General features: G+C 39.3%; 1 protein-coding gene across 1 annotated transcript in view; it reads left to right on the top strand.

Moving 5' to 3' along the window:
- Nucleotides 1-4,048: 4,048 nt before the first annotated feature.
- Nucleotides 4,049-27,090, top strand: part of sntb2 (syntrophin, beta 2) — a 36,230-nt gene continuing 13,188 nt past the window's right edge. Inside the window, exons 1-2 of the mRNA XM_050073292.1 lie at nucleotides 4,049-5,049; nucleotides 25,519-25,738. Coding sequence (XP_049929249.1) covers nucleotides 4,320-5,049; nucleotides 25,519-25,738 — 950 coding nt within the window. The 5' untranslated portion in view covers nucleotides 4,049-4,319. The remainder of the gene's footprint in view (nucleotides 5,050-25,518; nucleotides 25,739-27,090) is intronic.

Here is a 27,090-nt window from a genome sequence, read left to right as displayed (position 1 = left end):
ATTTGAGCCTGTCAGTGGCAAAAGCAGGCACATTTAAAGGAACAGTGTGTATGCTTTAGGGGGTTTAGTGGCATCTAGCTGTGAGAATTGCAGATTGCGACCAGCTGAAACTTCTCCCAGTTAGAATTGCTTCAGTGTTCTTTGTACCAGGACCCGAGTTATCCGCAAAGGTCTCTTTCTCTAACGTGAAAGCAGTTTCATGTTACAAATCAATGTTTCTTTGGCACGTCACAGACAGGCTGTTTGCCCATCACCTGCTAATGAGTGCCCACCGACTTTCTCTGATAACTTCAGGTCCAGATGTTCAGGACCCATTGATTTACTGTAAAGTGCTAAAACTTTGTCCTATCTAGAGCCAGTGTTAGGTAACAAATACACAATGATAAGAATGATGAAACATACTTATTATACCTATTACTCTCTTTCAATACTGGATCAATTTCAGTTGTTCCCATGAGTCATTTAGACATAAAACATGGGAAAACAGGGTCCAGGTTGGAAAATACCAGAGTTCCCCTTTAAGACCTGTTCCAAGACCTCTTACCAGCTGAATCACTCAGATCCAAGCCTTATAGTACACTACTATGCATTGCTGTGGTCCTCTGGTAGAGGTTACGAGTGTGAGGCAAATTAGGAACAATTCTTGTGGGGTTATAGTCTGTTGACCAGACTCAACTGCCACTTCATGTCACTTCAGTTTTTCAGCTGTTGTTCCTGTCTGCAGACTTCATGGGAGTACTAGTCAGTAACAACTTGCACATCTGTCCAATCAACAATACTTTTGACACACAAGTTGTGGTACTGCTTGCTGCTAGGGTTAGAAGAAACGGTACAGATCAAGAGCAGAGACTGTATACAACTTGTACAACTCTCAGTCACGCTTTTCTCCAACCAGACATGGATGCAGCTCTGTTGCTACCAAACTATGGAGAAGTTGATGATGTTCCCATTCTTAAAAAGATATCATTCATCAGCTGTTTTTCTACCTGGGGGAAGCAAAACACCAGACCTATTTGAATCAGTGGATCAGAAGGTGTGGTTGGCAATTCAGAGGTCTGTAAGCGGGCTATTGGGATTAAGATTGATAACTCCTATTGTATTTCTCACATCTGGGCTCATTAGTCTCCTTTGTGTCTTATTGTGGTACTTTTTGAGTAATTTTGTGTTGTTGTTTTTTTAATAAATTCTTGAGTAGCCAACCCCAAAACTCCTGCAACTGATGAGACATAATTGACTATAGAAATGGCCATCATATACTGCTATCATAATGTTCTAAGCCCCTATATACTCAAACTCTGACATTTTATTAGATATCTACCCCAAACACCATATTTTATTTATGTATTTATTTTACAGATTGACTATAAAAACCAGACACACAGTGCTGATCTGGATCTCATCTGATATTCAGGTTTTAAGCTTTCAGATGATGGATACCACTGCTGTGTGGCATATACTGTTGACCTGCTATCTTCATCTTAAGATCCACTGTCCCCCTAAAAAGACAGAAATCGGTCTATGGTGGGTCTCTAAGGGTTAATGTTCAACTAGCCTATATACTTCAACAGCATAATATAATTCCTGAAATTCAGTTATGAATTTGGTTTTGGTGTACCAAGCCAAGATGTTCAGTGGCCCCATCTGGCCACACTTATGAAGAATTTCTGGGGACACCACTGTCCCTAACAAGGAAACAAGTAATGTTCTGCTATCTACATTCAGTTGTCACTTATTAGGTTCACCTTGCCAAAACTAACTCTATGTTATATAGCGGTAAAACAACAGTAAAGCCTACCACATGTTCTGTTTTACAATATATTGGTTTTACTATGTGGTCATTTTGGAGGCTGTAGTTTGTGTTGCTGTATTCATTCTGACATGTCTCATGCAGCACTTCATCTCTTAATGTGTAGACGGAGCTTTCCTAACATGCAGGTTTGCAGCAGCTGAGCTCTTTTCATTGAAAATTAATGGATCCAATTGATCGCTTGGTAAAATGCTTTCAGATGTGACTCTGCTGGTGGTGAAGAATAAAGGCACAGGAAGCAAAGCCCATGTTGTGACTCCACTGGAGGTCTGAACTGTGAAGAGTGTGTATCTCTGCATCGCAGCTTGGTGTTACTGTTAAAATGTCTCAGTTATAATAAATGGAAGATGTGATTTTTTAACTAAAAGAATCTAAGAATCTAACCTAAGTGACACCTGGTGACCATGTGATCATCATTTACAGTAGGTCTACATTAGATTACATCCAGAAAATACAGACAGAGAAACTGTATTAAATCATGTGTAATCATTATGACCGTGTTATATTGTCTGGTCACCTGTAATGTCAAGAATTCATTTTCTCACTTTAAAGAAGATAAATATTTTTAATAGTTTATTCTATTGTGATCTTGAGCAAAGTATTTTGTGAGCTCAAGAAAAAAGAATCTGAACATCACATCATTAATATTTTGTGAACTCAACAAAAGACTGTCTTCTTGTTGCATATTATTTTGTGATCAAAGGAAAACAAAACATTTGAAGTGATACCACACATGGCCTGAGGGAGTTCTTGCTTTGGGATTAACAGTGTTTTGAGTTATTTCAGTCTGATATTAAAGAGCCAGAGATTTCACACTTGTCACGAGCTTTAAAGTTTTCTTGAGGAAATGTTTTGCCATCTCAACAACACAGCCTCAGTTTGATCATTAAACGGATGTTCTGTGGCACAACAAATTGGTTTTGGTACCTTCTGAACAAAAAGAAAACTGCTTTCTAGAGTGGACATGGGGTATGCAGCAAAACAAACAGTGCCAAATCATTATGATTGTTCAGACAGAGCAGTTATTGACTTTAAGGACAATGATCATAGTAAAATGCCAACAGGTCCATCCTGACTATTTGCCTTAATAAGTGTTTAACTCTTTGTGAATGTCAATAAAACCTCCAGATTATGAAAACAAAGTTTACAGAAGGCCGCAGAATCCATTATAAGAGGCAACACAGTGAGTGAACTTAAGTAGGCTTTGTCCCCGGTCAGTGGATCCATAATGCGTCTGTGGACGCCCCGCCTCTATCATCATGAATAAATAATCTACAGGTCTACATGTCTATTGGCTGTGTCTGTCTGTCATCCGGCTCTGAGTTCACTCATCAGACAGACAAGCTGCGTGAAGACACAATGAATGACATTGAGGGAAACAGGAAGTTAAGTGATTATACTTTCGAAATAAAAGCGTAACATGTAATAAACTTTCATTACTGTGCATTCATTGACTTTTTAATGTTTTTTATGGTCACTTTGAGGTCCACCTGTGATGAATGCTTCAGTCTGTGTCAATATCTTTATTGGTCTGAGTTCAGACCTTGATCTTACACTTACACCAGTCAGGAATTCAGAGGTGCACCACCTAAGTCGACTAAATATATATCAGGAAATGTTTTATTATTTTATTCTTTTGGGCGTAGTTTTTTTTTCTGTGTTTTGATGAAAATCTATGCTCCTGTTTGTGCATTTTCTGTATAAATTTCTGTATAAAAAGAAAGTAAGTTTTCTCTTACTTTTATGTTTTTATTGGGGGGTACAAATGCACGTGTTTTAAATACTGATGGGGACATGTCCCCTGTATCTCCCCTAAATCTACGCCTATGAAAATTTGCAAATTTGGTCAGTCGTAATATATTGTAATATATGTTATATGTATTTGTTTCATCCTTTATTATGTTTCATAGGCTATAATTATTAATCTACTGTTTTTATATTAATAATTTATATTATTTTATTACTAACATTATTTTTTCAAAAATCTATTTCTTTTACTCTCAGCCTGTGTTTTGTGCTGTTGTAACACTTTTTTTTTTTTTTTTTTTAAATTCATATTCTTGAGAAAAAAGGAGGATAATTTATTTTACATTTAGTGACTTAAGGACACTGTCTGCAGTTGTTACTTTCGTCTTTTTTATGACTCCAAAATGTGATCATAACAAAATTCATGTGCATGTCTTTTATTTTGAAAGCATCAAAGGGATATTGTGTCGTTGTATTCTCACTAACTTCCCAGTGGAAGTCGGACAGCTTTAGAGCTTGAACTCAACAACAAGCCCTCTCAGGCTGGCCCATCACAGCCAGTTGTTCTTTTCTTTTTTCTCTCCCTCCTTTTTTTGGGAGTCCTGTTTTTTCTCGCCCTGTGCCTGCAGTCCTAGTGTGAGTGGGTGTGTCGATGCGGGCCAGTGTAGCCTAGTCGCAGCTTGTGCGCACTCTGAAAAAGAGGAAAAAGTTGATGATGAGTTTAGTGTGAAAGCGGCCCGCCTCGGAGCAGGCTAACCGTACAGGAATGGCAGTTTGGACCAGAGCGGATAAAAACGGTCAACTGGACCTTCTGCTCCGCGACCGCTGGATCCGAGTGGCCGCCGAACTCACCCGAGAAACGCTGACTTTAACGGCCGAAGCGGAGGCAACCGGACAGGGGGGCAATCACTGGGACTACAACAACTCTTCGGCGGGCCTGCGAAATGGCATGTCGAACGGAAACGACCCGGGAGCGAGTCCGGGGAACCCTGGCCGCGGTCCGTCCTCGGGTCAAGACCAACTCCAGAACCAGAACCACGGGGGCAGGGGGCGCAGCAGCAGCCCGGGGCGCGGGGGTGTCAGCCGGGGTCAATATGACGGCAACTACGGTTTAAGCAGCCCTGGAAAGTACCCGAATAACGGCACAAACTCTGACTTTGGAAGCCCCGGATCCAGCTACGGCAGTCCCGGGTCCAGCTTCGGGTCAAGGCAAGGCGACGTCCCCGTCAGTCTGGACGGTTCCTCTGAGGCTGTGCGGAAGGTCCGAGTTGTCAAACAGGAGTCTGGCGGGCTGGGGATCAGTATCAAGGGGGGGCGCGAGAACCGGATGCCCATCCTCATCTCCAAGATCTTCCCGGGGCTCGCTGCCGACCAGAGCCGGGCTCTCCGGGTGGGCGACGCGATCCTGTCGGTGAATGGGAACGACCTCCGGGAGGCGACACACGACCTGGCGGTCCAGGCGCTTAAGAAGGCGGGGAAAGAAGTAACGTTGGAGGGTAAGTTGGCCAACGCGAGAGCGAGGACTTGCAAAGGCCGAGATTAGACTCCTGTGGTCTGGCTGCACACATCTGTGCATTTTTCATTTTCAGGCATGGGCGTCTGTGTGGTGGGTTACTTTCTCTGTACATCAGTACTCTTGTGAGTCCGTCCTGAACATGCAGCACATTATCATGTAGAGACTAAACTATTAAATGTTTTAAAGCAATCTTAAAAATGGAGCATGCAAATAAAATAATATTGATAATTGTTTCATTATTAAAATTTCACCTTGACTCTGACTTCTGTAAGTTGAAAAGTACATTAAGTAGGCCTACAAGAATAGCTGAAGGTGTATACTAAGTGAATTGATGCTCCTGTTATACTAATAAGATAATGCACCGATCAGCACCACAGCTTTGGCCCCTTTTAAATAAGAGTAATAGGATGCACAATGCCATCACTAAAGCTCATTGATACTCCACACACGCTCTGGTTTTTAATGTTCACCACACACAACCATTTCTGTAACACGTTATGACACAACAGCAGACAGTCTGAACTAAACAAACAGGCGCACAGTAACAGTTGATCTATGGTCAGGAGGAGGGGGGAGAGGAGGAAGGCTTGAATATCAACAGATCAGAAAGCCTTTGATTAGTGTAAACAGGACAGTAACCACAGTTAGATTTGGATACATTGTGCTCTGTACATTTGAATGGCTGTGGGTTGCTAAAGATAAGAGGTCACAGTAAATAGAAGCAGATGAGATCAGTCTGCGTTATTACACTGACACTGTTCAGGAGAGAGACCGAGGGAGAGAAAGAGGAAAACATGTAAATGATCTGTGGGGAAATTGGCATGTTGCAACCGCATAAACTAGAATATAACCGATTATTTATACATATATATATATGTATATATATATATATATATATATATATATATGTATGTATATATATATATATATATATATATATATATATCGGGAAAGTCAAAAGCAGAAATGTATTAATGAGCAGTTGTGTAAGCATGGCCCAAACAAAAGCAGTGGAATATACTCAGCAATGTAAAGGAAATGAAAACACACCCTATAGTAGATGCAGTGTGTTAAATATTGTATGTGAAAAGATAAAAATTCAGTCATATTGTAAAAAAAATGTACTCACTGCATTTAGAGGATGACATCTATATATGAGACATATAAATTAACGTCACTAATTTTGGCCAGTATCAGATTTTAGAAGTTATATTTGTTTGTAAGTCCAGTCATTTTTACTGATGGTATGGGACAGACTGGAATTAACATTTATGTCATCTTCTTTGTAGTTTTTTCTGTCTCCTTTTTCTTAGTTTGTCTTCTGATACAATAGGGCTGCAATTAGCGATTCATTTCATTGTCTTTTAATCTGTCGAATATTTTCTCAAGTAGTTGTTTGGTCAGAAAGAGTCCAAGCCAAGGCCCAAGATGACATCCTCAGTGACATCATCTTTTGTCCACAGAGCAAACACATTCAGTTAAATGTCATGGAGGAGTAAAAAAACCCTGAAAGTATTCACATTTAAGAAGCTGGAATCAGAGAATTTCACTTTTTTCTGGTGATTACTGTAATAGATGGCAACTAACTTGTAGCTCTACAATACAACTAAAAAACAGAAGAGAACTGATAATACACATAAGCCACATAATAACCTTAAATGATCTGGTTTAAAAATGAATTAATCAGTAGTTATTATTATAATAATAAGGCTAAATCAAATGACTGTGTAATGAGAGAGCATCTCAGCTAAAGCCTAAACAGCTAAAGAAAGAATACGAACTGTTATCACTTTGATATGGGGGGAAATTTATTTTTATGGGTTTTGTCTTCAAGAATGCATCACATGTGCGTAGTATTCACATAAGCAGCTCCACAGAAATTCATAATAAATTGGTTCTGCTAAAGCTTTAGTGTGCAGTCACGCATTCCACAAAACTATTCACATATCAAAAAGTCTACTAACCTTCAGATGGAAGGACTGTAACACATTCCGAGTAACACGTACGTACTGTAGATTGAGTTCTCATAGGGAAATGTGTTAGTTAGGAGATTCGTACTGGCTTCATTATAGGACTGAACAGAGCTCCATGGAGATGAGTTCAGATCCTGAACTGCGCTGATATAGAACAGTTCAATCTTTAGAAAAGTGGAAAAAGAGTGAATTGGAGGGAGGGAGGCCACAGAGCCCTTGGGGTTCGGAAACTTCAGGCCAGGAACGGCTAAATGCAGTGTTTAATGGTTTGGAATGAACGCTGGATGAATACTGATGAGCAGGAATTGTAGGAACTAATCAATGTGTGACACATTTCCACTCAAGTCAAAACAAGACCTGTTTTTCACCTCCCAAAATAAACCAAGGTAAAATGTTCTGGAGTCATTAAGCCATCCAATGTGCTGATTGAATAAAAACCCGAGGCTCTGCTCCAAAATTGTATCAACATCAGTTTTTCCCTAACCACAAATGATCCAAAATACTTTGTTGTTATACTCGGTTAGTTTTTTCAGCTTGTTGATGGAGATCTTCAGATAGGCGACTCTGACATGCACAGAGTGAAACACAGTGTATCATTTCAAAACTGCTGGTGGAATTTGGCTTATTGCAACTGACATCGGTATCAAAACATTTGCAGCAACCCTCAGGCACAGGCAGGATGTGCAGCCTCATGCCACAGCCACAGTCCAGACGTGGGCCGCTGTTTGGAAGAATGTGTCAGCTGCCTGTCACTGTTTGTCAGTTTGACAGGGGCTGAGTCGTGTTGTTTGTGGACCGGCTCCCTCTCCCAGTCCCCCTGTGCGTCTACTCGGCTCCCACAGCCCTGAGAAAGAAACAGCCGTCAGACAGAACGAGGCTTGAGTTTCCAGACTGCTACGCCATGTACACAATACATAAACCCCCAGATATTCTCACAATTAGCTTAGGTGCCCCACATTCCTGACCTCCGCTTGCATGTGTGTATTTAGGGCAAAGGTCAACACTGGTGGCTCCGGCTTGGATGATTTGTGCTGCTTCACGCTTAGGACACACTTTCAGTGATATTTATTGCTGGTGCTGCATGACGGAAGAGAGAGCAGAGATGCACATATGAGCAGGGGATGGATACAAAGGGCAGGGTCTTGTGTTTTTTTTAGGAAAGCTCGTCACCAACCATTTAATTGAGATGCATGTTGTTAGTCTAATCTTGGCCCATATCTGTGAACGCTGCTGTAAATATCAAGCAAAAGCACTGAAATCTGCCAGTGGCCTGAGTCATTTTCACAAAATGTAAGGGAAAATGATTCTTGTATGTTTTAGGGCCGTTTCAAGAGTTTTAAGCATATGTAATTTATTATTGGCATAATATTGTGAATCATAATTGGCCAGGATAATGCTGTGTTGACATGAAATCAGGCAGATGGTAAACCAAAGACAATATTTTGCAATAGAGATTTTGTATTGTTTACAAAGAATGCAGTAAGTTACGTTTAATAAAATTATTTTGGTTTATTATGCCATTTAATTATTCTAGTAATCCAGTAATTGTCTAGATCACACGTTTTCTCCCTGTGTGAGAGATCTACGCTACATCTGGTTGTAAATTCCATCATGAAGGACCCCAAAAAGTTAAAATATTTTAACGTTGAGTGCCATTGTTGTCTATGGCTACTGGTGCTGGTTTTCTCTGCCGGCGTAATGTTACTGTCCTGCTCTCGTCCACTAAAACTATATCCAGTTTGCCGTCTGCCTGATTCCATTTCAACGCAGCATAATCATGCCAATTTTCCTATTGTCTCCTGCCAAGTTGGTTGTCCCACTAATAATTGAGATGTCTGTAAGGAGGAAACTAGATGTCAACGGTCAGACCAATTTTAAAACTCCATTATGAATATTTTTGTATAACTATGGATAGAATGTGAGTTATTGCTCAAAGTCATGAACCCACAGAGAATTAATACCAACTCTGCAGTTCCCTGTCGACCTGCAGAGCTTTTTAGGGTCTTTCAGCTCATTGTTTTGGTTTTCTGGCCCACAAACTGCTCAAATCTGTCTTGTTTCCAGCAGCAGGCAGCAGTTTTCAGTGAAAAGCAAAAACAACACTTGGCCTTTTGTCTTTTTATTTTCATTTTCTTTACTTTTTACAGCTTTTAAGGTCAGACGGTGTTTTGTCAAGGTCCAATTTTAATTCACAAAATCCAAGTTGGTTGCCGGGCAACTTCTCTAGCTTACACAATATTTTTTTTTGCAATGAATTGTATCTGCTTTTTTCAGCCTTGGTACAACTAACAAGTTGAACAGCAAGGGGAACAAGTTTGAGCTCAGTGAAATCTCCATATTAGCCAGTCAATTAGCCTATCACCTAGGGCTGCATTACTGATTAATCTGCCAATTATTTTCATGATGAATTGAATAATCACTCAGTCTGTAAAGTGCCAAAAAATATGAAAAATGACAATTTCTAGAGCCCAAAGTGACGTCTTCATGTTGCTTATTTTGTCCAACCAACAGTCCAAAACCCAACGTCTCTGCGTTCACTATCTTAAATAATAAAGAAAAGTAGCAAATTCTCACATTTAAGAGACTGTAACAAGCAAATGTTTGACAGTTTTGCATGAACAATAACTGAAATGATTAATTGATTCTCAAAATAGTTAGGGATTAATTTTCTTTTGATTGACTCATCGATTAATTGACTAATTTTTGCAGCTCTACTATTTCTGAGACCAAGTTAAAATCGTATTTTCTTAAACCAAGTGAAAAAATCTGGCAGTGAGTTGTGGTAACATATTCTTAATCAAAGGAAATAACTTGTGATGATGGATGTTCTTTCATGTTGATGCCTCTTGTCAGAGTCAAGGTTTGTGGCTCTATAAAGGTGGTTTAACTCTCAGAGGCCAAAGGAATGAATGATCGAGTTCCTTTCAAACAGACTGGTTTTGGTCCATTAACACATGACATACATATAATCCAGACACGACACGCCGCTGGTTAATCCCCCTCCCGTCGCCAGCTGACTGATAGACATAATATCCCATATGTCCAAATGATTAGTTGAAGCTCGCCACGGCCACCCCTTGTGTCTTATTGGGTTAGCCTGCTGGTCAGTGGAAGGACACGCAGGACGAGCCCTTTGTGTGAGTAATTGGAGGAATAAAAACAGCGCATACCAGACACAGAGGCTATTGATGAAACGGGGACAGCCCTGACAAGGAACAGTTCTTTTTCTTTTGTTCCGAGGCCAGAACTAGCCGACCGTCCGTTCACTGTGTCGATGGCTGTCCTCGTGAGGCGAGATCTGCCACGGAGCATGAGTCTGCACAGCCTGAAACAGGCCACATCAGTTTGTCAGCTCTGTCTCAGTATGAACCCCACTGCCTCTGATATGCATGTGCAGATGTGTCTCTGGTATCCAGCTGTACAGAGAGTTTTAAATGACCCTCTGGAATGTGACAGGAACTGGATTTTCAATTACGTGTGTTTTCATTAGTTTGGCTGATACGGTAACTATTAGCTTTTCAAATGTTAGTACTAAATACATAATACAAAAACAGCTACATGTAAGACAAGTTGTTACTGCTCCTAATGGTAGCCATTTTAATGTTGTCCGAGGATGGAAACAAAAATTCCCCCATTTTTTTCTCAAATCAACTTCATGTGAGATTTAAATGATTTCAAACACACAGAGAATCGTATCACCAACTCTGAAGTTCCTCATCTCTACTTAGCATTTTAGTATCTTCAGCTCATTGTTGTGGTTTTATGGCCCACAACTTTTCTGTTTTCTCATAAGCTTTGTTTCCATGTGCGGCAGGAAGCTGCTTCAGTGAGAAAACTTTGATAAAGTTACTGTACACTATTTTCCCAGCACCAAACATTGACAGTGTAAGCAACTAACAACTAGCAGGTGAGAAAAGTTAAAAAGATGAAAGCTAAAAGGAAAGTGAATGTAAGATGTATGTTTGTTGGCAGACACACAACTCCAAATGTACTGTAAAACTTCAATTAGTAGCCTGGGCTATTGTTTGCTTAAATCACTGGACTCAACAGGCTTATATATGGGACATGCTTTTAATTCCTTTCACACATTCATTTGATTTATCTCCAACAGACAGCACATCAGAGAGAGACAATACTCCCGATTTGGATGAATTTTTATGAAAAACCCTTTTGATTCTTTTGATGAATGGACCCTTACGGACTTAAGGAATATGAATAACTTAGCAGGTAATTGAGGAATGGATACATATTCTGACTTAATGACCGCTTCAGAGGTAGGAAGTCCCCACCTTTTTCCCGTCTCTCTTGTTAACCATAACAGTAAGTCTGAATGAATTAATTTTTGGTCCTCATAGCTTCAGTAAAGTGAACTAATCGATTGAATTATGGAGAATCTAACTAAGCTAACAATATGTAGCATCTCCATTTTCATAAAAGTTCAAGCATTTATATTTGTTTGTGTGATCTAAACAGCTAACTAGTATTAGCTCAAGTGGATAGCCAACAACCTGGTTTTATACATCCAAAGAACTTCTATAAAAATGAACTACATGGTGACTAGACCAGGCGTCTAATTGAGACAGGCCTTTATTTATCAAAATGTGTAGCCACACCGGGCTTGTAAAAGGGACTGGGCTTTTAATTGAAGTTTTACAGTATGCTAATGTTCCTCTGACTCTGCTTTATGTGTATTATTTGCTAACATTTTAGCAGTAACAACTTTAAATGGTGATAATATGTCAAATAAGTGCGTCGTCTTCAGCTTGGGTTGGAGTTATCGGACAAAGTAGACCCCCCCCCCCCCCCCCCCCCTCCAAAAAAAAAAAAAAAGATTAATGGAGCTTTAAGCTGAAAAAGAAAAAAAACTTTGGTCAGTATTTATTTGTTACTGTGGCGTCATGCTCTGTGATGTGTTTTTCTGGCCGCCCTGTCGTTATCAAGGCCCCACTAAGGTCCAGTGTGAGCAAACTTGAAAGTGGCTCAGTGGAAGCATTCATTAGCCACTATGGAGAAACTATGTGGTCTCCCTCAGAGCACATTTCATTTGGGATGTTGCCCATTTACAGTATTGAGCCTAAAAGCACCAACCATTTGAAATAATGAGTTGTAGCATAACAACATTTAATGTATTATTTTTATGTGGCTTAGATTTCTCATATAGTGTTTGGCCACTCAACAAACAAGACAAGAAACCTTTCACTACATCAGTAAGTGATACAGTATGAGTCATTGTAATAGTTGTATCTGGCAGAGATATTAGTGACACTCTCTTCTGTTGTGAAAATATATCATTTTACTGTATTTTTTTTAGAATATAATAAAAATGTTATAAATGTATTTGCACTAGTTTGTACTAAATGATTAATCAATACAATAAGCCTAATCAGCAGATTAATCATAGTCAAAATAACTGTTGCAACCCTTATTTTCACTCATGAATCATGAAACAAGAAAAGAAATAGCGTAATTGATTAGACCTGCACTGTCCTGTCAATTTTTAACGTTCCTTCTGTTTCTCACATGACTCCCCTTGGTACAGCCTCTAGACTATTATTTTCCCATTGACTTTGTGTATGAAGTCTGTTAATATTTGTCCTTGCATCCTGTCACGTAGGAAAGTGAGTCTTTTTATTTGTATTACAGACTCTCATCCCTCCTTGTTTGTAAAACTAGACCACATCAGAAGGCATCCAGCATTTCCTCCCTGTCAGGACCTAAAACCAGCATCAATCTGCGCTCTCACTGCCCGCATGATGGGCAGACATTTGTAATCTTTAACAGTCACTACAGTTGAGAATGATGAATGTGATTATTTTTGTCCATAATCTGCTTTATCCTTTGTAGAAAGTTGGCACACATATTCAGATACACTTCCAGGCCATTCCCTGAATACACTGGCCTTTGGAAAACTCATTTATGTAATCTCATAATGTTATAGTGTGGTGTTGCAGATAAACACACTCGTGTGTTTACACTTCAACAGCGTGATTTCCCAAAGGTTTTTTCTCTGATCCACGTTAGAGGACAACAAAGAGGAGGGGGCAGGTGTGACTCTGTGTTCGAGGGATCAAGGGAATACTTTCTCTTGTTATGATGATCTGTGTGTGTGAGAGAGATCGTTTCTCCGTAATGTGTGTGGTTATACTGCCATGCAGTCTAGTGTATGTAGGGATTTTTATTGGCAAGCCATTTAGTCATTTATGTCATAAAATAGTCACCAGTGACTAATTTTGAATGATCCAGATTAAGGTTGTAATATCTACTGTAATATAGCAGATTTCTGACCTTTCTGTGTTGATCTTACAGTCCAGATACAGACAAGAAATAGGGAGAGAGAGAGAGAGCAGCATGACATGCCTGAACCAAACTGGGTATGTTGCAATTATACGGTACATCTAAACCACTGTGGGTCACGAGGATGTCCCTGATATTGTGAATTTTATGGAAAATCAATTGAAAAAACATTTATAGGGAAAATAACCTAATGGAATGTCTGTTTTTGGCTAATCCAGTGTATTAAATACTCGACAAATCAAGTGACTTCATCATGTTGATGTAAAAATCCTGTAAATCCATATTACCATAAAGCAGTCTTGCTCACTGACATGCAACATGAACTGCGACAGCTGAAAGCAACCACAGATATTAAAGACTAAGCTACTACGGAAGCCCATTTCTGCTAGTGTGATGGAAAAAAGATCCTGCAAATCATTATAATGAGAAATATCTCAAAATAATGACGTATTATGTCAAAATAACGAGTTAGTATCTCTAAGAATGACTTAGGCTAATTACCTAAAAATAATGAGAAACCTAAAAATATTGCCTAAATATCTCAAAATAATGAGAAATGATTGTCATCATTTTGAGATAGGTAAGTCATTATTTTTGAGATACTAATTCATTGTTTTGAGATAACCAAGTCATCATTTTGAGATAGTAAGTCATTGTTTGAGATAAGTAAGTCATTATTGTGGGGTAGTTAAGTCATTGTTATGAGATACTAAGTCATTATTTTGGGATACATAAGTTATTTTGAGATAATAAGTAACTTGAGATAGGTATGTCATTATTATGAGATGGGTAAGTCACAGTTCTGAGATACTAAGTCATTATTTTGAAGTACTACTTTATTATTTTGAGATACCAACTCATTATTTTGAAGTACTACGTCATTATATTGAGAAAGTGAGTCATTATTTTGAAATAGTAAGTCACTATTTTGAGATACTAAGTCATTATTTTGAAGTACTACATCATTATTTTGAAGTATTACGTCTTTTTTTTTTTGAGCTATTAAGTCATTATTTGGAGATACTAAGTCCTTATTTTGAAATACTACATCATTATTTTCAGATACTACGTCTTTTTTAGATACTAAGTCATTATTTGGAGATACTAAGTCATTATTTTTGAAGTACTACATCATTATTTTCAGATAGTGAGTCATTATATTGAGATAGTGAGTCATTTTGAAGTAGGTCAGTCATTATTTTGAGATAGGAAGTCATTTTGAGATACTATGTCACTTAACTAATTAACTATTAACTACTAAATTAAATGTGTATTTTACTCAGGCATTTGACACTGATGCATTAAGTATTTTTTGCAAAAGTTGATAAATGAAAAAAAGAAAAAAAAAAAGGGTTAAAAGTCCTGTACACCTGTGGTTCTGTCCTTGATTGACATCTATGTAGCTCCGGTGCACCAGTTAGATTAAACAAATAATACTTTGATCAGTCTTGTATGTCCTCTGAGTCAATGACCTCATGTAATTTCCAACATGGCTCCACCCAATGTCAACCTGAGCAGTGGTCTAATAAGCCAGAGTAATTGAAAGCACTTATGGGCCTTTAGAACATGTTTATGTTGCCAGACTTAAGAAACCTTTTTCCTTCTCTGCACAGCTGGCCAATCACTGTGTGAAGTGGGTGTGAATGTCAGATTGTTGGACACAGACCTCACAATCTTACGTCAGAGGTTTTTTGGGAGGGGGTTTCCGTAGCAATCTGACCACCTGACAAAGCCAGATCACTGACCCCTTCAGGGTCCTGGTATTGTTCATGTTGTCTCACTGTCACACTGTCATGGTCGACTGACACCTGAATAGAATTGCCATCATTAGTAACACCTGCGCTTTGCGACTGTGATGAGTCAAAAAGTGCTGACCAACCAACAGTCCAAAACACAAATATATTCAGTTTACTATCATAGAAGTAGTCTTCCAAACAATATGTTCATATTTGAGAAGCTGGAATCAGAGCATATTTGTTTTTACTTACAGAAAGGAATAATCAATTATAAGAGTAGTTGCAGATTAATTCCGTGTTGATCAACTAATCAATTGCCTGTCTCAAAATTATGTCAGTAAAATCAGAATCGGCTGTTCAGTAGGAATATTAGACTGCTCCTTTTTTTCCATATAGAGAATAAGAGTTCGAATGGGGTTCGTTGGGACCTGAAGGGTGATAGCGAGGCTTATGTAATATAGTGAACAAGCCAAGTTAGCCCTCCGAGCTAATGCGAGCTAACTACGATAACGACGGATCGGAAATGTGCAACAGCATTTTTTGCTGGCACTAGATATCAAAAGCCAGACACTGTGGCGTATTAAGTTGCTGTGAGCTGTAAATTCACCACCTCTAAGCAGAGGGGAGAAGATAACGTTATCTCGGACCCTGACTGGGCAAAGCTTCTCTTTCTCTGGGTAGTTGGCTCCATTGCACTGCCTTTGCCTGAGAGCAGCATGAAAGAGAGGGGTGCACACTCTGCAGCTAACTCTGGGGACCACAACATCCCAAGAAGTAGGCTAAACTGCACACTGATTGCCAACCCCCCCCCCAAAACTGCTCAACTTGAAAAATCTTAGTCAATTGATAACTTGAATCTTCAACTTTCGTGGGACAGCCCTAGAATTGACTAATTGTTTTTGCTTTATCACTAACTGTAAAGTGAAATTGTTTAATCAAGAGAACTGGACATTAAAATATGAATTATAACACAAGTAATATTATAATATCAGCTAGTAAATGTAAAAACTGTTCTGTATCACAAAATGACCTGCAATTGTTCATAATGCTATTGTGAATATATCTGCACATGTGTATACTAGTGGAAGGACCCCATGAGGACATCTGTCCCACATACAGACATACGCACACATATTTTGACACATTGTTCTCATTAGGTTTCTGGCAGAAACGGACTTCAAGGGGGGGAGGGGGGGGGGGGGCAGAAGAGAGGTTGAAAGAAAGAAGGAGCAGACAAGATCAAGAAGGAAAAGACAGAGGAAGGACTTTATGAGAGGCAAGGGAACAGAGAAAAGAGAGGGACAAAGAACAGGAGGGAGTGGGAGACAGCGAGAGTGAGGTGAGAGATGGAGGACTGCTAAAAGAGGAGGAGGGATGGAGGAGAAGAAAGGAGGGAAGAGAGTAAGAGAAGAATGAGAGAGAAGCGAGTGAGGAGAGAGTAGCAGGCCAAACCACAGGGGAATTTCTGGGCAGTTTTTGGGGAAAATACAGAGGCTGGGGTCTGACTGCCTCACTTGCTGCTCTGTAAGCTATTATTTCGTTATTTCGGCCATACCATAAGATGATTACTTCTGTGTGTGTGTGTGTGTGTGTGTGTGTGTGGTGAGAAAGAAGAGTAGAAGGCGGTTTGAAGGCGGGTAGTTTTACGGATAGCTTTTCGCCACAACTAACGCCACAACCAAATATGTGTCGAGTCAAACTCTTCTGACTTTCCCTCTCCCCCTCTTGTGCATGTTATCCTTTATTCTTCTGCCCATCCTCTTCCCTGTTTCCCTCTGTCCCTCTGTTGCTGCAGGCAGAGAGGTATGAAGAGAGGCAGATGAGCCGGCCTCATGGGATGTTGGTTGGCATCTCTGGGGAATCTCTCATGCACACATTAATGTAAATGCATACACAGGCAAAAATGTGTGAGAGCACACACGTGTGCACACACACACACACACACACACACACACACACACACACACACACACACACACACACACAATGATCTAGTCCTCTGTGTACAGGCCTAATTAGAAGCAGAAGTGGAGCTGAGTGAAAGGCCTGACAGAACTAATGAGTTCATTTAACGGCAGTACGGCACCGAAGGAGACAGAGATAGACAAACAGACATGCAACGCAAGAAGAAAGCCCTGAATCTGTCTGTAATGATGGAAAGAGAAAAAAAAAAGCATTTTATCTGAGACAGACTGGAAAGAGGAAGAGTTATTAGTTCTGGCAGGAAAAAGTGGGAAATATGTAACTTGGAAAAGCCCCAGTGCCACTGCAAACATCCTATGATGATCTTCTGGTATTTCATGTATTTCCCCGATTGTTCTCGATGACTGGGAGATATGGCCAAAAAAATAAAGTTTTGTTTCACTTTGTTTTTTCAAGCTTGGGGTCAATTCACACTTTCTGTTTTCCTTTAAATGCAGAATTGAAACATTGTTTTATTTTAAGTGCATGACAGTTAAGCAACAATAATAAAATACTTGCACAACCTGCAAGACTATCATCATTATGCAGTTAAAGAATAAAACTGATTAACCTGCACAGCTATAGATTGTCAGTATCAAATGTTTCAACTACAACACAATCATCAGTTTCAGCAGACGGCAGAGAAGTCTGCACACTAATTAATTGCTCTGTTTGTGCTAGTTGATATCTGCCGACAGCAGGTAGGCGCTCTATAGTGTTACAGGAGTCCTAAAACCTGGAAATGAGTTAGCATTTTGGCACTCCCGGTTCCCTCTTCTCAAAGTCGATGGGTTTTTTGAATGGGTTTTGGTTAGATGCCTGAAATAAGGTCTGTAGTTAACACAAGCTTAAGAGACTTTCAGGTTTTGTTCAACAACGTAAAGTGTGAAGCCTTTACGTGTCTTAAAAAAGACTGTTGCTAACAAGTGGCTGAATGAGACTACATAATGGCAACATTGAAGTCATGTGACTGGAGTGTAGTTTGTTTATAGTCTAACATTAGCTTTTTACTTCAGGCGATTGTATTTATGCTTCCTAAATCACCAATGAGAAGATTATCTTGCTGAACAAAACATGTAAGTGTTATAAACCTTTGTTTGCCACAAGCGTATTCTCTGCAATAGTTCAAAATCCAGTGGAAAAATCCCATTGCCTTTTTGTCAAGAGAACCAGGGTGAGTTTAACCCTCAGGTTTGCCTACAAATGAACATCATCCCTGCGCGTCTCTATATTTGCAAAACTAATGATATTCCCATCAGCCTTGGCTGTACTTTGTGTGAAATGCTAATTTGCAAATATTAGCATGCCAACACACTAAATAAGATCGTAAATGTAATACCCTCTAGACCTCAGCGTGTTAGCATTGTCAATGTGAGCATGTTAGTTTGCTGACATTAGCATTTAGTTCAAAGCAGCACTGTTTATGAGTACAGCTTCAAAGAGCTGCTAGCATGGCTGTAGGTTTATAGTCTTGCAAGGAAATCATTGGAAAATAAATTGTGAAGTATTGGCCAGAAAATGTGCATTTGGATATTTTCTTTGAATCCTTCAGTCTAAAATATTTGGTTATAGTACCAAAACTCAGGTATTGTAGTAGCACCAGTATCACAAAATTCTAAATGATATCCAGCCTTATTATTGTGTATCATCTCTCAGATATAAATTATTTCATGTGTAAATGCCAACAGACTTCATAAAGTATGATGCATGGGTCACCATGTTTCAGCCATATTGCTGACAGTAGCCTTTTTACACACAAATTGCGCTTGAGGGCTGCTACAAAGTCCCTTCTTTATCCAGCCTTTGCATTTTTACACAGAACCAAACAATGGCAGCATTGTGCCACTCTGATGTGTGATTTTCGCAGAGGCAAAAGAGGCATGACGAAAATCATCGTCATGTAACAAGTAGCGTCAGCCTCTAGTATGACATATAACATGTATATAAATTATTAGTAGTTATTATTTATATCAATTAATATTTACTGTCCCTGTTTTATGGCGGTTGATCTTGTCCTGTGCTCGCATGGTTAAGGAACTCTCAGACCTCATTGTTTTCCCAGTTTGTAGGCCACTGCTCTTCCTCTTTGACTTAGCTGCTAACTGCTATCAGCTGCTTTTTTATCTCCCAGAGGTGGGTTGCACACCGAACATGCATCAAAACATCACATCCATCTCATCCATGACCCCGTCCTGCAGGCTGTCTTTTTAATACAGACCTTGTTTTGGCACTAATACTACTGCTACTACCTCTCCTACCACTCCGCGATTGTACTTTTTATACAGAACAGTGAGGTGGCAAAACAGTGTGAAATTCCCATCTTGAAGAGGCAGTGTAAAAGGGGCTTATAGTAACAACAAGGTTACAGTGTTTCAGGTAAAAAACAGCACAGTGCATAAACCTGTAGTGTTTGTGGCATCAGTTAAAAACAGGCTACATCCCATGACGATGGATTTGATTTCTGTGACTACATCAAAGACTGCAACTGCTCCCAGGCCTTTCATTTAGACTGAACAAAAAAAGACAAAAAAAAACAAAAAACAAAATGAGTGGGAGCAGATGTACAGTGGTCCGCACTGCCAACAAATTACACAACAGAGAGCATTCATAAGCTTCACAGCAGCAAAAGGTTTTCTCAACCAAGATTCTAGAAGTGTTGTTTGTGAAGTTATCTGACAATGAAATCTGAATCTAATTATACACATTAAAATCACAGAATCAGAGAAATGGAGAATAGGATTTGGTATAATCTTTAACAAAATTTCAGGTAACTCCACTCCATTGTCAGATCTCTGTTAACTGTCTCAAGTGTAGTGCTACCAGTATGACAGCTTTTTATTGTTAATAAATGATTCCTCTGAAAACAATGCATCAGGTTGAAATCTAGCCAACCTTTATCAGCAGGCTCGTCGGCTTTCAGGTGACCTATCCTCAGCCCAAAATCATTCCAAAGTAGTGTCATACAATATACAATGATGCAATATGTAATCCTGATTTGGCGTTCTTTGCTTGTAGAAAAGAGTTTTGTTTTTTACAGGCTTTACACACGATAAATGACATTGGATAGGATAGGATTTATAATCTGATTCCATCAGTTAACACCGTCATTGCATAATCAGTCCCACTCCTTTCCCATTCCTGGCAAATTTTTGTGCAAGTTTGTCAAAGGAATATGGTTAGCATCATCTTAAATATGTTGTCACAATTGTTACAATCAGCTTCTCTAACTTTTCTTGATTGGAGGGATATAATCTGCTGGGGGTCAGAGGTTGCCAACCAACAGATTCTTCAAATCCAGTGTCAAGATAAATCTGAACTTTGTCAGGGTTTACTCACAATGATGACAACCTGCTGATGAATCAGTGCTTTCATGTTCCCCTTTACAGAGAACAACCATGATTGTGAAACTCTGTGTGAGTGCTGGGAAATGAATTGTTCCCATATCCTCTTTTCCCGTCTGGCTGATTAAAGGCTTGATTTGTTAAACATTAACACCTGCACGCACAGCTTGAAGTCCTACTGTATGTTTCTCAAATCAGTCTCTGTGAAATTAAAGTAGCCAAATATAAATTAGGATTGGCATTAAATAGAAAGCTGCAGAGAGTGTAGTTGATACAGCATGTATGTGTTTATGTTTTGGGTATAACTCACATTTGATGTGTGAGAGTTTTTGGTTATTATATACAAAAATGGTGTGTGGCTTTTGTCTCTTGCACAGATTTTAGGGTAACGTGATTGAGCTAATTTACCAGTCACAAATATAAGAAATGTGAAGGCAAGAACTAACTTATTTAAAAGTTTTGTTTTGAGCCTACTTTCTTTCACTTTTATGTAGAGACTTGTAGAGCCCCCCCATTTGATTTCATACATAGTCCTACCCACCATTGCTATCATTGCACTTATTAGGCTATGTGGAGAGTTACTTGTAATGCATTGGGGTCCCCCAGGGCTCCACTTTGGGTCCTTCATTTTTATTCCCGGTACACTAGATTCTTGCTGTATCATTACTTACTACAATTTTTTCCCCTGCCATGTCTTTGACACTGAACTTAACGTCTTTCTCAGCTTTTACGCTCAGGTTCAGGCATGCCTGCGCATTTACATGTCATCTCTAGTTAGATTTGTGCTCACTGTGCCAAACTCGGTCTCAACAAGAGTCGTAGTTTCCATGGAAAATTTCATCCTCTAAATCAGTCAGTAATGAAATACTACACAGGCCATCCAAAAATGTCAGCATATTACTAGACACCACTCTGTCCCGTAAAGCCAGTATTTCCCTTAGAGCAAGGCTATTCAATTACAAATTAATTGGGCCAGATTTTAAAATGAGGGAATATATATCAATGGGCCAGACATTTTCAGCAGTAGCCTATTTAGAAATTTTTAAAGCTTTGGTTAATGACAAATTTTAAGCAAATGCAAATGGATGTAGTAAAAGTCAGCAGTGTTTATTGTTTCACTTTTGGAAAAAGGCTAACATATATAGTTATTATCTATTGTTAAAAATGATTTGACCCCCTTATGCAGTGTGTCAACTTCAGATTTTGGGCATTAGTCTTAAGTTCCAACTTCAGCATGTGCTGTGATTGATTATTTCTTAATTCCCTGTAATGTTCATCCCAGTTTTTTCATATATTGTGGTCATAGTCATGGAGGCAGTGATAGTATTATTAATAGCTTTGTTATTAGCAGTATTATAACTACATTTGGTAATAACTGTAGAACTAACAGATGACTTGAAAGCTGATAACCACTGTACAGTGATGCTCAGTGAGCTGTTCGTTTAGTATTTGGAGATACAAACAAGAACGACCACAGAGAGCCCTGGGTCTGTGGACGGAAAATATCTTGGCCGAACATCTCTGCAGCAAATCTGATTATTAGGCTGAAAGTAGGGCTTTGCAGCAGAGACATCCTCTTCCATATGACCCTCAGACATAAACATGGGCATTCAGGAATGCTCTCACAGACACTTACTTACTCTAAACCACTTACGTTTGCAGAAATGGTCCCAGACCTTGTTGGTATGGGCGGTGTGGTTATGAGGGCCGGTGAAATGCGGCTTCAATTTCTTGGCTTGTTGCCTCAGCATTACTACCAGCCCCGCCCTTCACTCTGACTCATACATAGCGTAATGTATACACAAGCATGGAGGGACTCAAGCATTGAGCAGATTTCTCTGTTTCTTAGGCTCAGTCATAAACTCTATGGATCTCTTGTTGACTTAAGAATCATAAACAAGCACATCACTTTAGACTTTATCTCATCTTTCTGTAGCTCTCATGCATGCATACTCACACACACCTTTCCAAACCTAATGTATCAGTATGCATTCAAGAATGACCTCATCTCTTGAGTCTTGTCTCAGGTTTCATACAGAGCCGAACAACCTGATGGTCCAACACACACTCAGTTTCTGTCTTTCTCATTTCTCCCTATTCACACTACACTATTATGTGCACACATGTAGACTATGGGCATGCACTGGAGGAAACACTTAGGAGATAAAATGTGCAAAGGAGGAGAAGAGAGAGCAAGAGTAAGTGAGGGCACGTGTTTGTATCGGTGGGGGTGGAAGGAGTACGAGGCTATGGGACCAAATTTGGAAAGTGAATCCATCACCTCAGAGCAAAAGCCATTGCTTTACAAACAGCCGACCTGCCAAGCTCACAGCTGTGTGGCCAAGTCGACTCTTATTTTTCTTAGATAAATTCACACAAGGGACTAATATGTCCTTTTAAGACATGCTGGAAGATAGCAGGCACTGTTTACATTCCAAATTCTTGGCTGAAATATGATCAGTGCCCTTTCCATTTGAATAACTTACCGTATGAATAATTTGGTATGATTAAACTTTAGGTTGGACAAACACAGGACACAATCTATTTTCCATCCCACATGAATTTACAAGCTGATTGTTGACAGAATAAAACCTCAGCTTTCTCCAACTATGTTTAAACAGTCTTATCCTAACGGGGCCCCAAAGTGTTTTTGGACGCAGATTAAATGCTAACTTCTTTCAGAAAACTTCACAGAGTGTTTCCTTATGTCCTGGTTTATGGCTGGCCACACCATATATCCTGAGTGACGTGGTGTTATTGGGTGGAATCCCACAGATGGTCAAACTATCAACACACTATTTCCTCAAGATCTGTAGATATTCAACAGCTGCCCCTGCCAAACTAAAGCAAACTGACGTGTTGATTTATTATGATAAGAGGCAGAGTGAAAAATTTTCCTTAATTTGAGAAGAATTGTTGTACCTAGGAAAGGTTAAAGGGAGTTATGTGTGACCCTTGTTGTTTCTCTGTGTGAAGACATAGCAAAGGATAGATCATGGAGCATTTGATGCAACATTTTAAAGACTTATTGGAGATGTGATTCAGTGACTGAGTCAGTGCTCATTAAGAATCTGCTGCATTGTCACTCTCATTCTTTTAAAGCTTTACAAAATTTAAAATTTAATGTTTTGGGTTGGACATTTAGCCAGTTCCAATTCAGAGCTGCAACTAATGAGTCATTAGGAATCGACCATTTGCTTTATGAAATGGTCGATAAGAATTGGAAAGAGTCTCTGGTGACATTTACAGATTGATTGTTTTGTTCAAGCAACAGTCCAAAACACAAATATATTTAAATTGTAATAATATAAAACAGGGCATCAGATCAGATCTCCACATTTCATCATCAGGAACTAGAGAATGTTTGGAATTTTTCCCTAATAATTTAATCGATTAACAGACTTATTGTTATTTAACTTTCTTCCCAGTGGTTAATTATTTTATGGCTACTGGTATTAGCAACACTGATTCCTTTAGAAATATTACACATTACAAGTATGGTTCAGCATATTCAACGTATTTTAAAGCTGCAGTAATAAATGTTTTTGTGTTAACAAAGGAGTCACTTAAGGTGTAGAACGTAGACTGTAAAAATGGACATTGCTACTGTGATGTCACCCATTTGTTTGTGGAATCCCCTTTTGAAGCCTTGAGTTCTGCATTTTGGTGTTGCCATCTTGGTTTTTTGGAGCCAGATGTGACCATATTTGGGCGAGAGGCTGGTGCTGTGGAGTAGCAGGGGTGGATCTGACTGAGAAGCTGAGGACACTATTGGCAGACAGCCTGTTAATCAAAGTGGCCTGACCTTAATTATGCGTAACTTAAAACCTCAATAAAATGTAAATGGGTGAGTTGTATAAAAATTCACCTCCTGTACAGTTGTCATGAAGGGAAAATTAGCTCTAGAGACCAAAAACTTTTCTTTTTTTTTCTTTTTTTTTGTACCAGGCAGTAAACATGTTTATTTCTGCTGTAAACTTTGGCATTTTAACATGGGGATTGACTGGGTTCTGGAAACAGCCTCAAGTGGCCATTTAAAGAACTGCAGTTTTTGGCACTTCTATGTTGGTTTCACTTTTTAGCCCTTCAGGTTGCTGCCCCGGAGGTCCAGACAAATGATCGAGTAACCTTATTGAATGATACATTTCTAAGTGCGAACCTCTCTCACTTATATGGTATTCATTCATTGGTGTCTTTAATCCCAATATTTAGGTTCACAGGTATCAACAGAAAAGATGAAAAAGATAAACAGGCGTACTGCTAGGCTTGAGCAAGATAAAGCCACTGTGCGTGACCTGCTCAGCACAGTACAGCAGATGGATAAAGCTAGCAGCTAGCTGTAGTGGAGCATTTAAGAGGTAAAGAGACAGATTGGGTGAAGACCAAAACAGAGCAAAAAAAATGCTGTGTATGCATAAACAGCTTTGTGCTTACACATTAGTCATATAGACCATGTCAAACTTGACAACATTAAAATTCTAAATGGGTTCAAGTGTATTTTCTTTTAGAGTATTTGTTAATGCAGTAGCTGGCAAGGAAACTATAGATTTATAGGTTCCTTGGTAGCTGACAGGAAGTAAACAGGTACCAAAACTGTTGCCCTAGCAACTGAATAGCAATGAAACGGTCTATTCACTTTATATGGTGATAATATGTTAAAAGTATACTACGCAGGATCAGGCTCATACTAAAGTAGTACCTCTTAATCATCACTGATGACCCACTACAAGTGTGTGGTGGTGTATTTATCTGCACAGACTGTTCCCTCTGCTTGTATTTTCTTCTTACTTTACTGTGTTTGTGGGCGTAGGGTGCAAATGAGGTCTATAAAAAAGTAGCAATCATGTAGTAGCAGCAGGCATCCAAGAGAAAGCTACAAAACTGCACACAAGCTGCAAAATAAAATTACTGCTGCTTTTAAATTAAACATCAAATATACAGTATGTGCAAATACAAAATATTTAAGGATTTAAATACCTCTGAGATTCTATTTTGTGAAAGGTAAAAAGCCTCTGAAATAGTGGACACTGTCATGATATAACCATATCAGCCAACCTGAGTGCCACTAAATCATGTCACCTTTTATTAGTTTTATATTGGATGCCCATAGGTTGACATATGTCTCTTCTGTGTTCCGCCACAGTGAAGTACATCCGCGAGGTTTCTCCGCTCTTCAAGAAGCCGTCCCTAGTGGCCGACCTACCGTGGGACGGCGTCCGCCCACAGTCGCCCAGCTACAGTGGCAGCGAGGACTCCGGGTCGCCCAAACACAGCAGCTCCTCATCCTCCAAAGACAGAAAAGTGATAAGCCTGAAGATGTGCTACATCAGCAGGAACCTCACCATGCCAGATCTGGAGAACAGGTATGTTGTGAAACTCCTCAAAGTTTGTGTGTATATCACAGAGAAATATCTGAGTATGTAGGAGTATAGGCGTAGTTGGGTGTGTGTGTGTTTTACCACTGGGTGTGTTTTTTTTTTCCTGTGCTCAACTTCTGTTCATTAGATTGGAATGTTTGTTGTGTAAGAGATAATGATCCTGACTAAATGCTCTTTATGTTTGGAGTTATTAAATAGATGGTCATCAAATCAAGGATCAAGGATGCAAAATAGCCAGCAAGATACATGAGTGAAAATTAGATCATGTAGCAGGTTTGATTGACACATCTGCAGCTTGACTATTTGACTTTGGGTTCTTTGTTTCTGTATACATCCATGGTTACAGTTCAAACAGGGAATGCCAGTAGCTAATGCAGCATGATTTTTCATGGCACAGATTTGCCAAAATATAAACAGACACAACAGACACAATATTAAACTATTATTGCTTTTATTTGACAGAAAAATAGTTCAGCCATTACTCAATATGGCTCGCAGGCCAGATCTGGCCCATGATAAGGTGCCAAGTTGTTGCCAAGCATTTTCGAATTCACAAGGAAAATAAATTGATTTAAATTGACCTGACCTGTGCGGGGCTGCTGCGACTGGCTCCTGGCCACCTGTCATTTTGCAAAGGCCCCTCCTCCCAGCAAGTCAAGTTCAATATCCCTGATGTACAATACCACTCAAAAGCCAAATAATGGCATTTCTGAGTAACTTGTAAAAATAATACCATCCCTATCCTTTTTAGGCCCCATTAACCTGTCAGGTTTGTATATGCCATAATTTTCTTTTATTGGTCTAGGACAGGGGTAGGCAACCTGCGGCTCCAGAGCTGCATGCGGTTCTTTGGCACCTCTCCAGTGACTCCCTGTGGCTTTGGCAATAAATTATTTGGAAATGAATAACCATTAATAACCTGTAGGCGTAAAGTGATTGAAGTGATTCTTACATTCTTCAACTGTAAAAATGCGTAGCCCGTACACCAATTTGAAAAAATGTTTTAACATTTTGTCAACCAAAATGTGAATCATATGTCTGCCCTGGCGCCTTTTTCTCTAAAATCATCACTAGCAATTGCTACAATAGTCTTGAGTCTTCCTAGCTAGGCTGGCTTTGGATTCCAAATACAAAAAGGGAAAGTCTCAGGGGAAAGTCGAGAATTCAATAGTGCATGCAAAGTTAAAGTATCAAATAATCAAATATAGCCCACTGCAGAGTAGCCACCTTGTGCTGAAACATATTAATGGATGCTAATTATCTATTAGCAATGTTGATAGGCCAAATTAGACTTAAAAAGCTGTGTTACCTTTATTATGAGGCTCAAATATGTTTTG

This window comes from Epinephelus moara, chromosome 20, assembly GCF_006386435.1.
Source record: "Epinephelus moara isolate mb chromosome 20, YSFRI_EMoa_1.0, whole genome shotgun sequence".
Lineage (NCBI taxonomy): Eukaryota > Metazoa > Chordata > Actinopteri > Perciformes > Serranidae > Epinephelus > Epinephelus moara.
The sequence above is the reverse complement of the archived record's forward strand: the minus strand, read 5'-3'. Positions and strand labels throughout refer to the sequence as shown.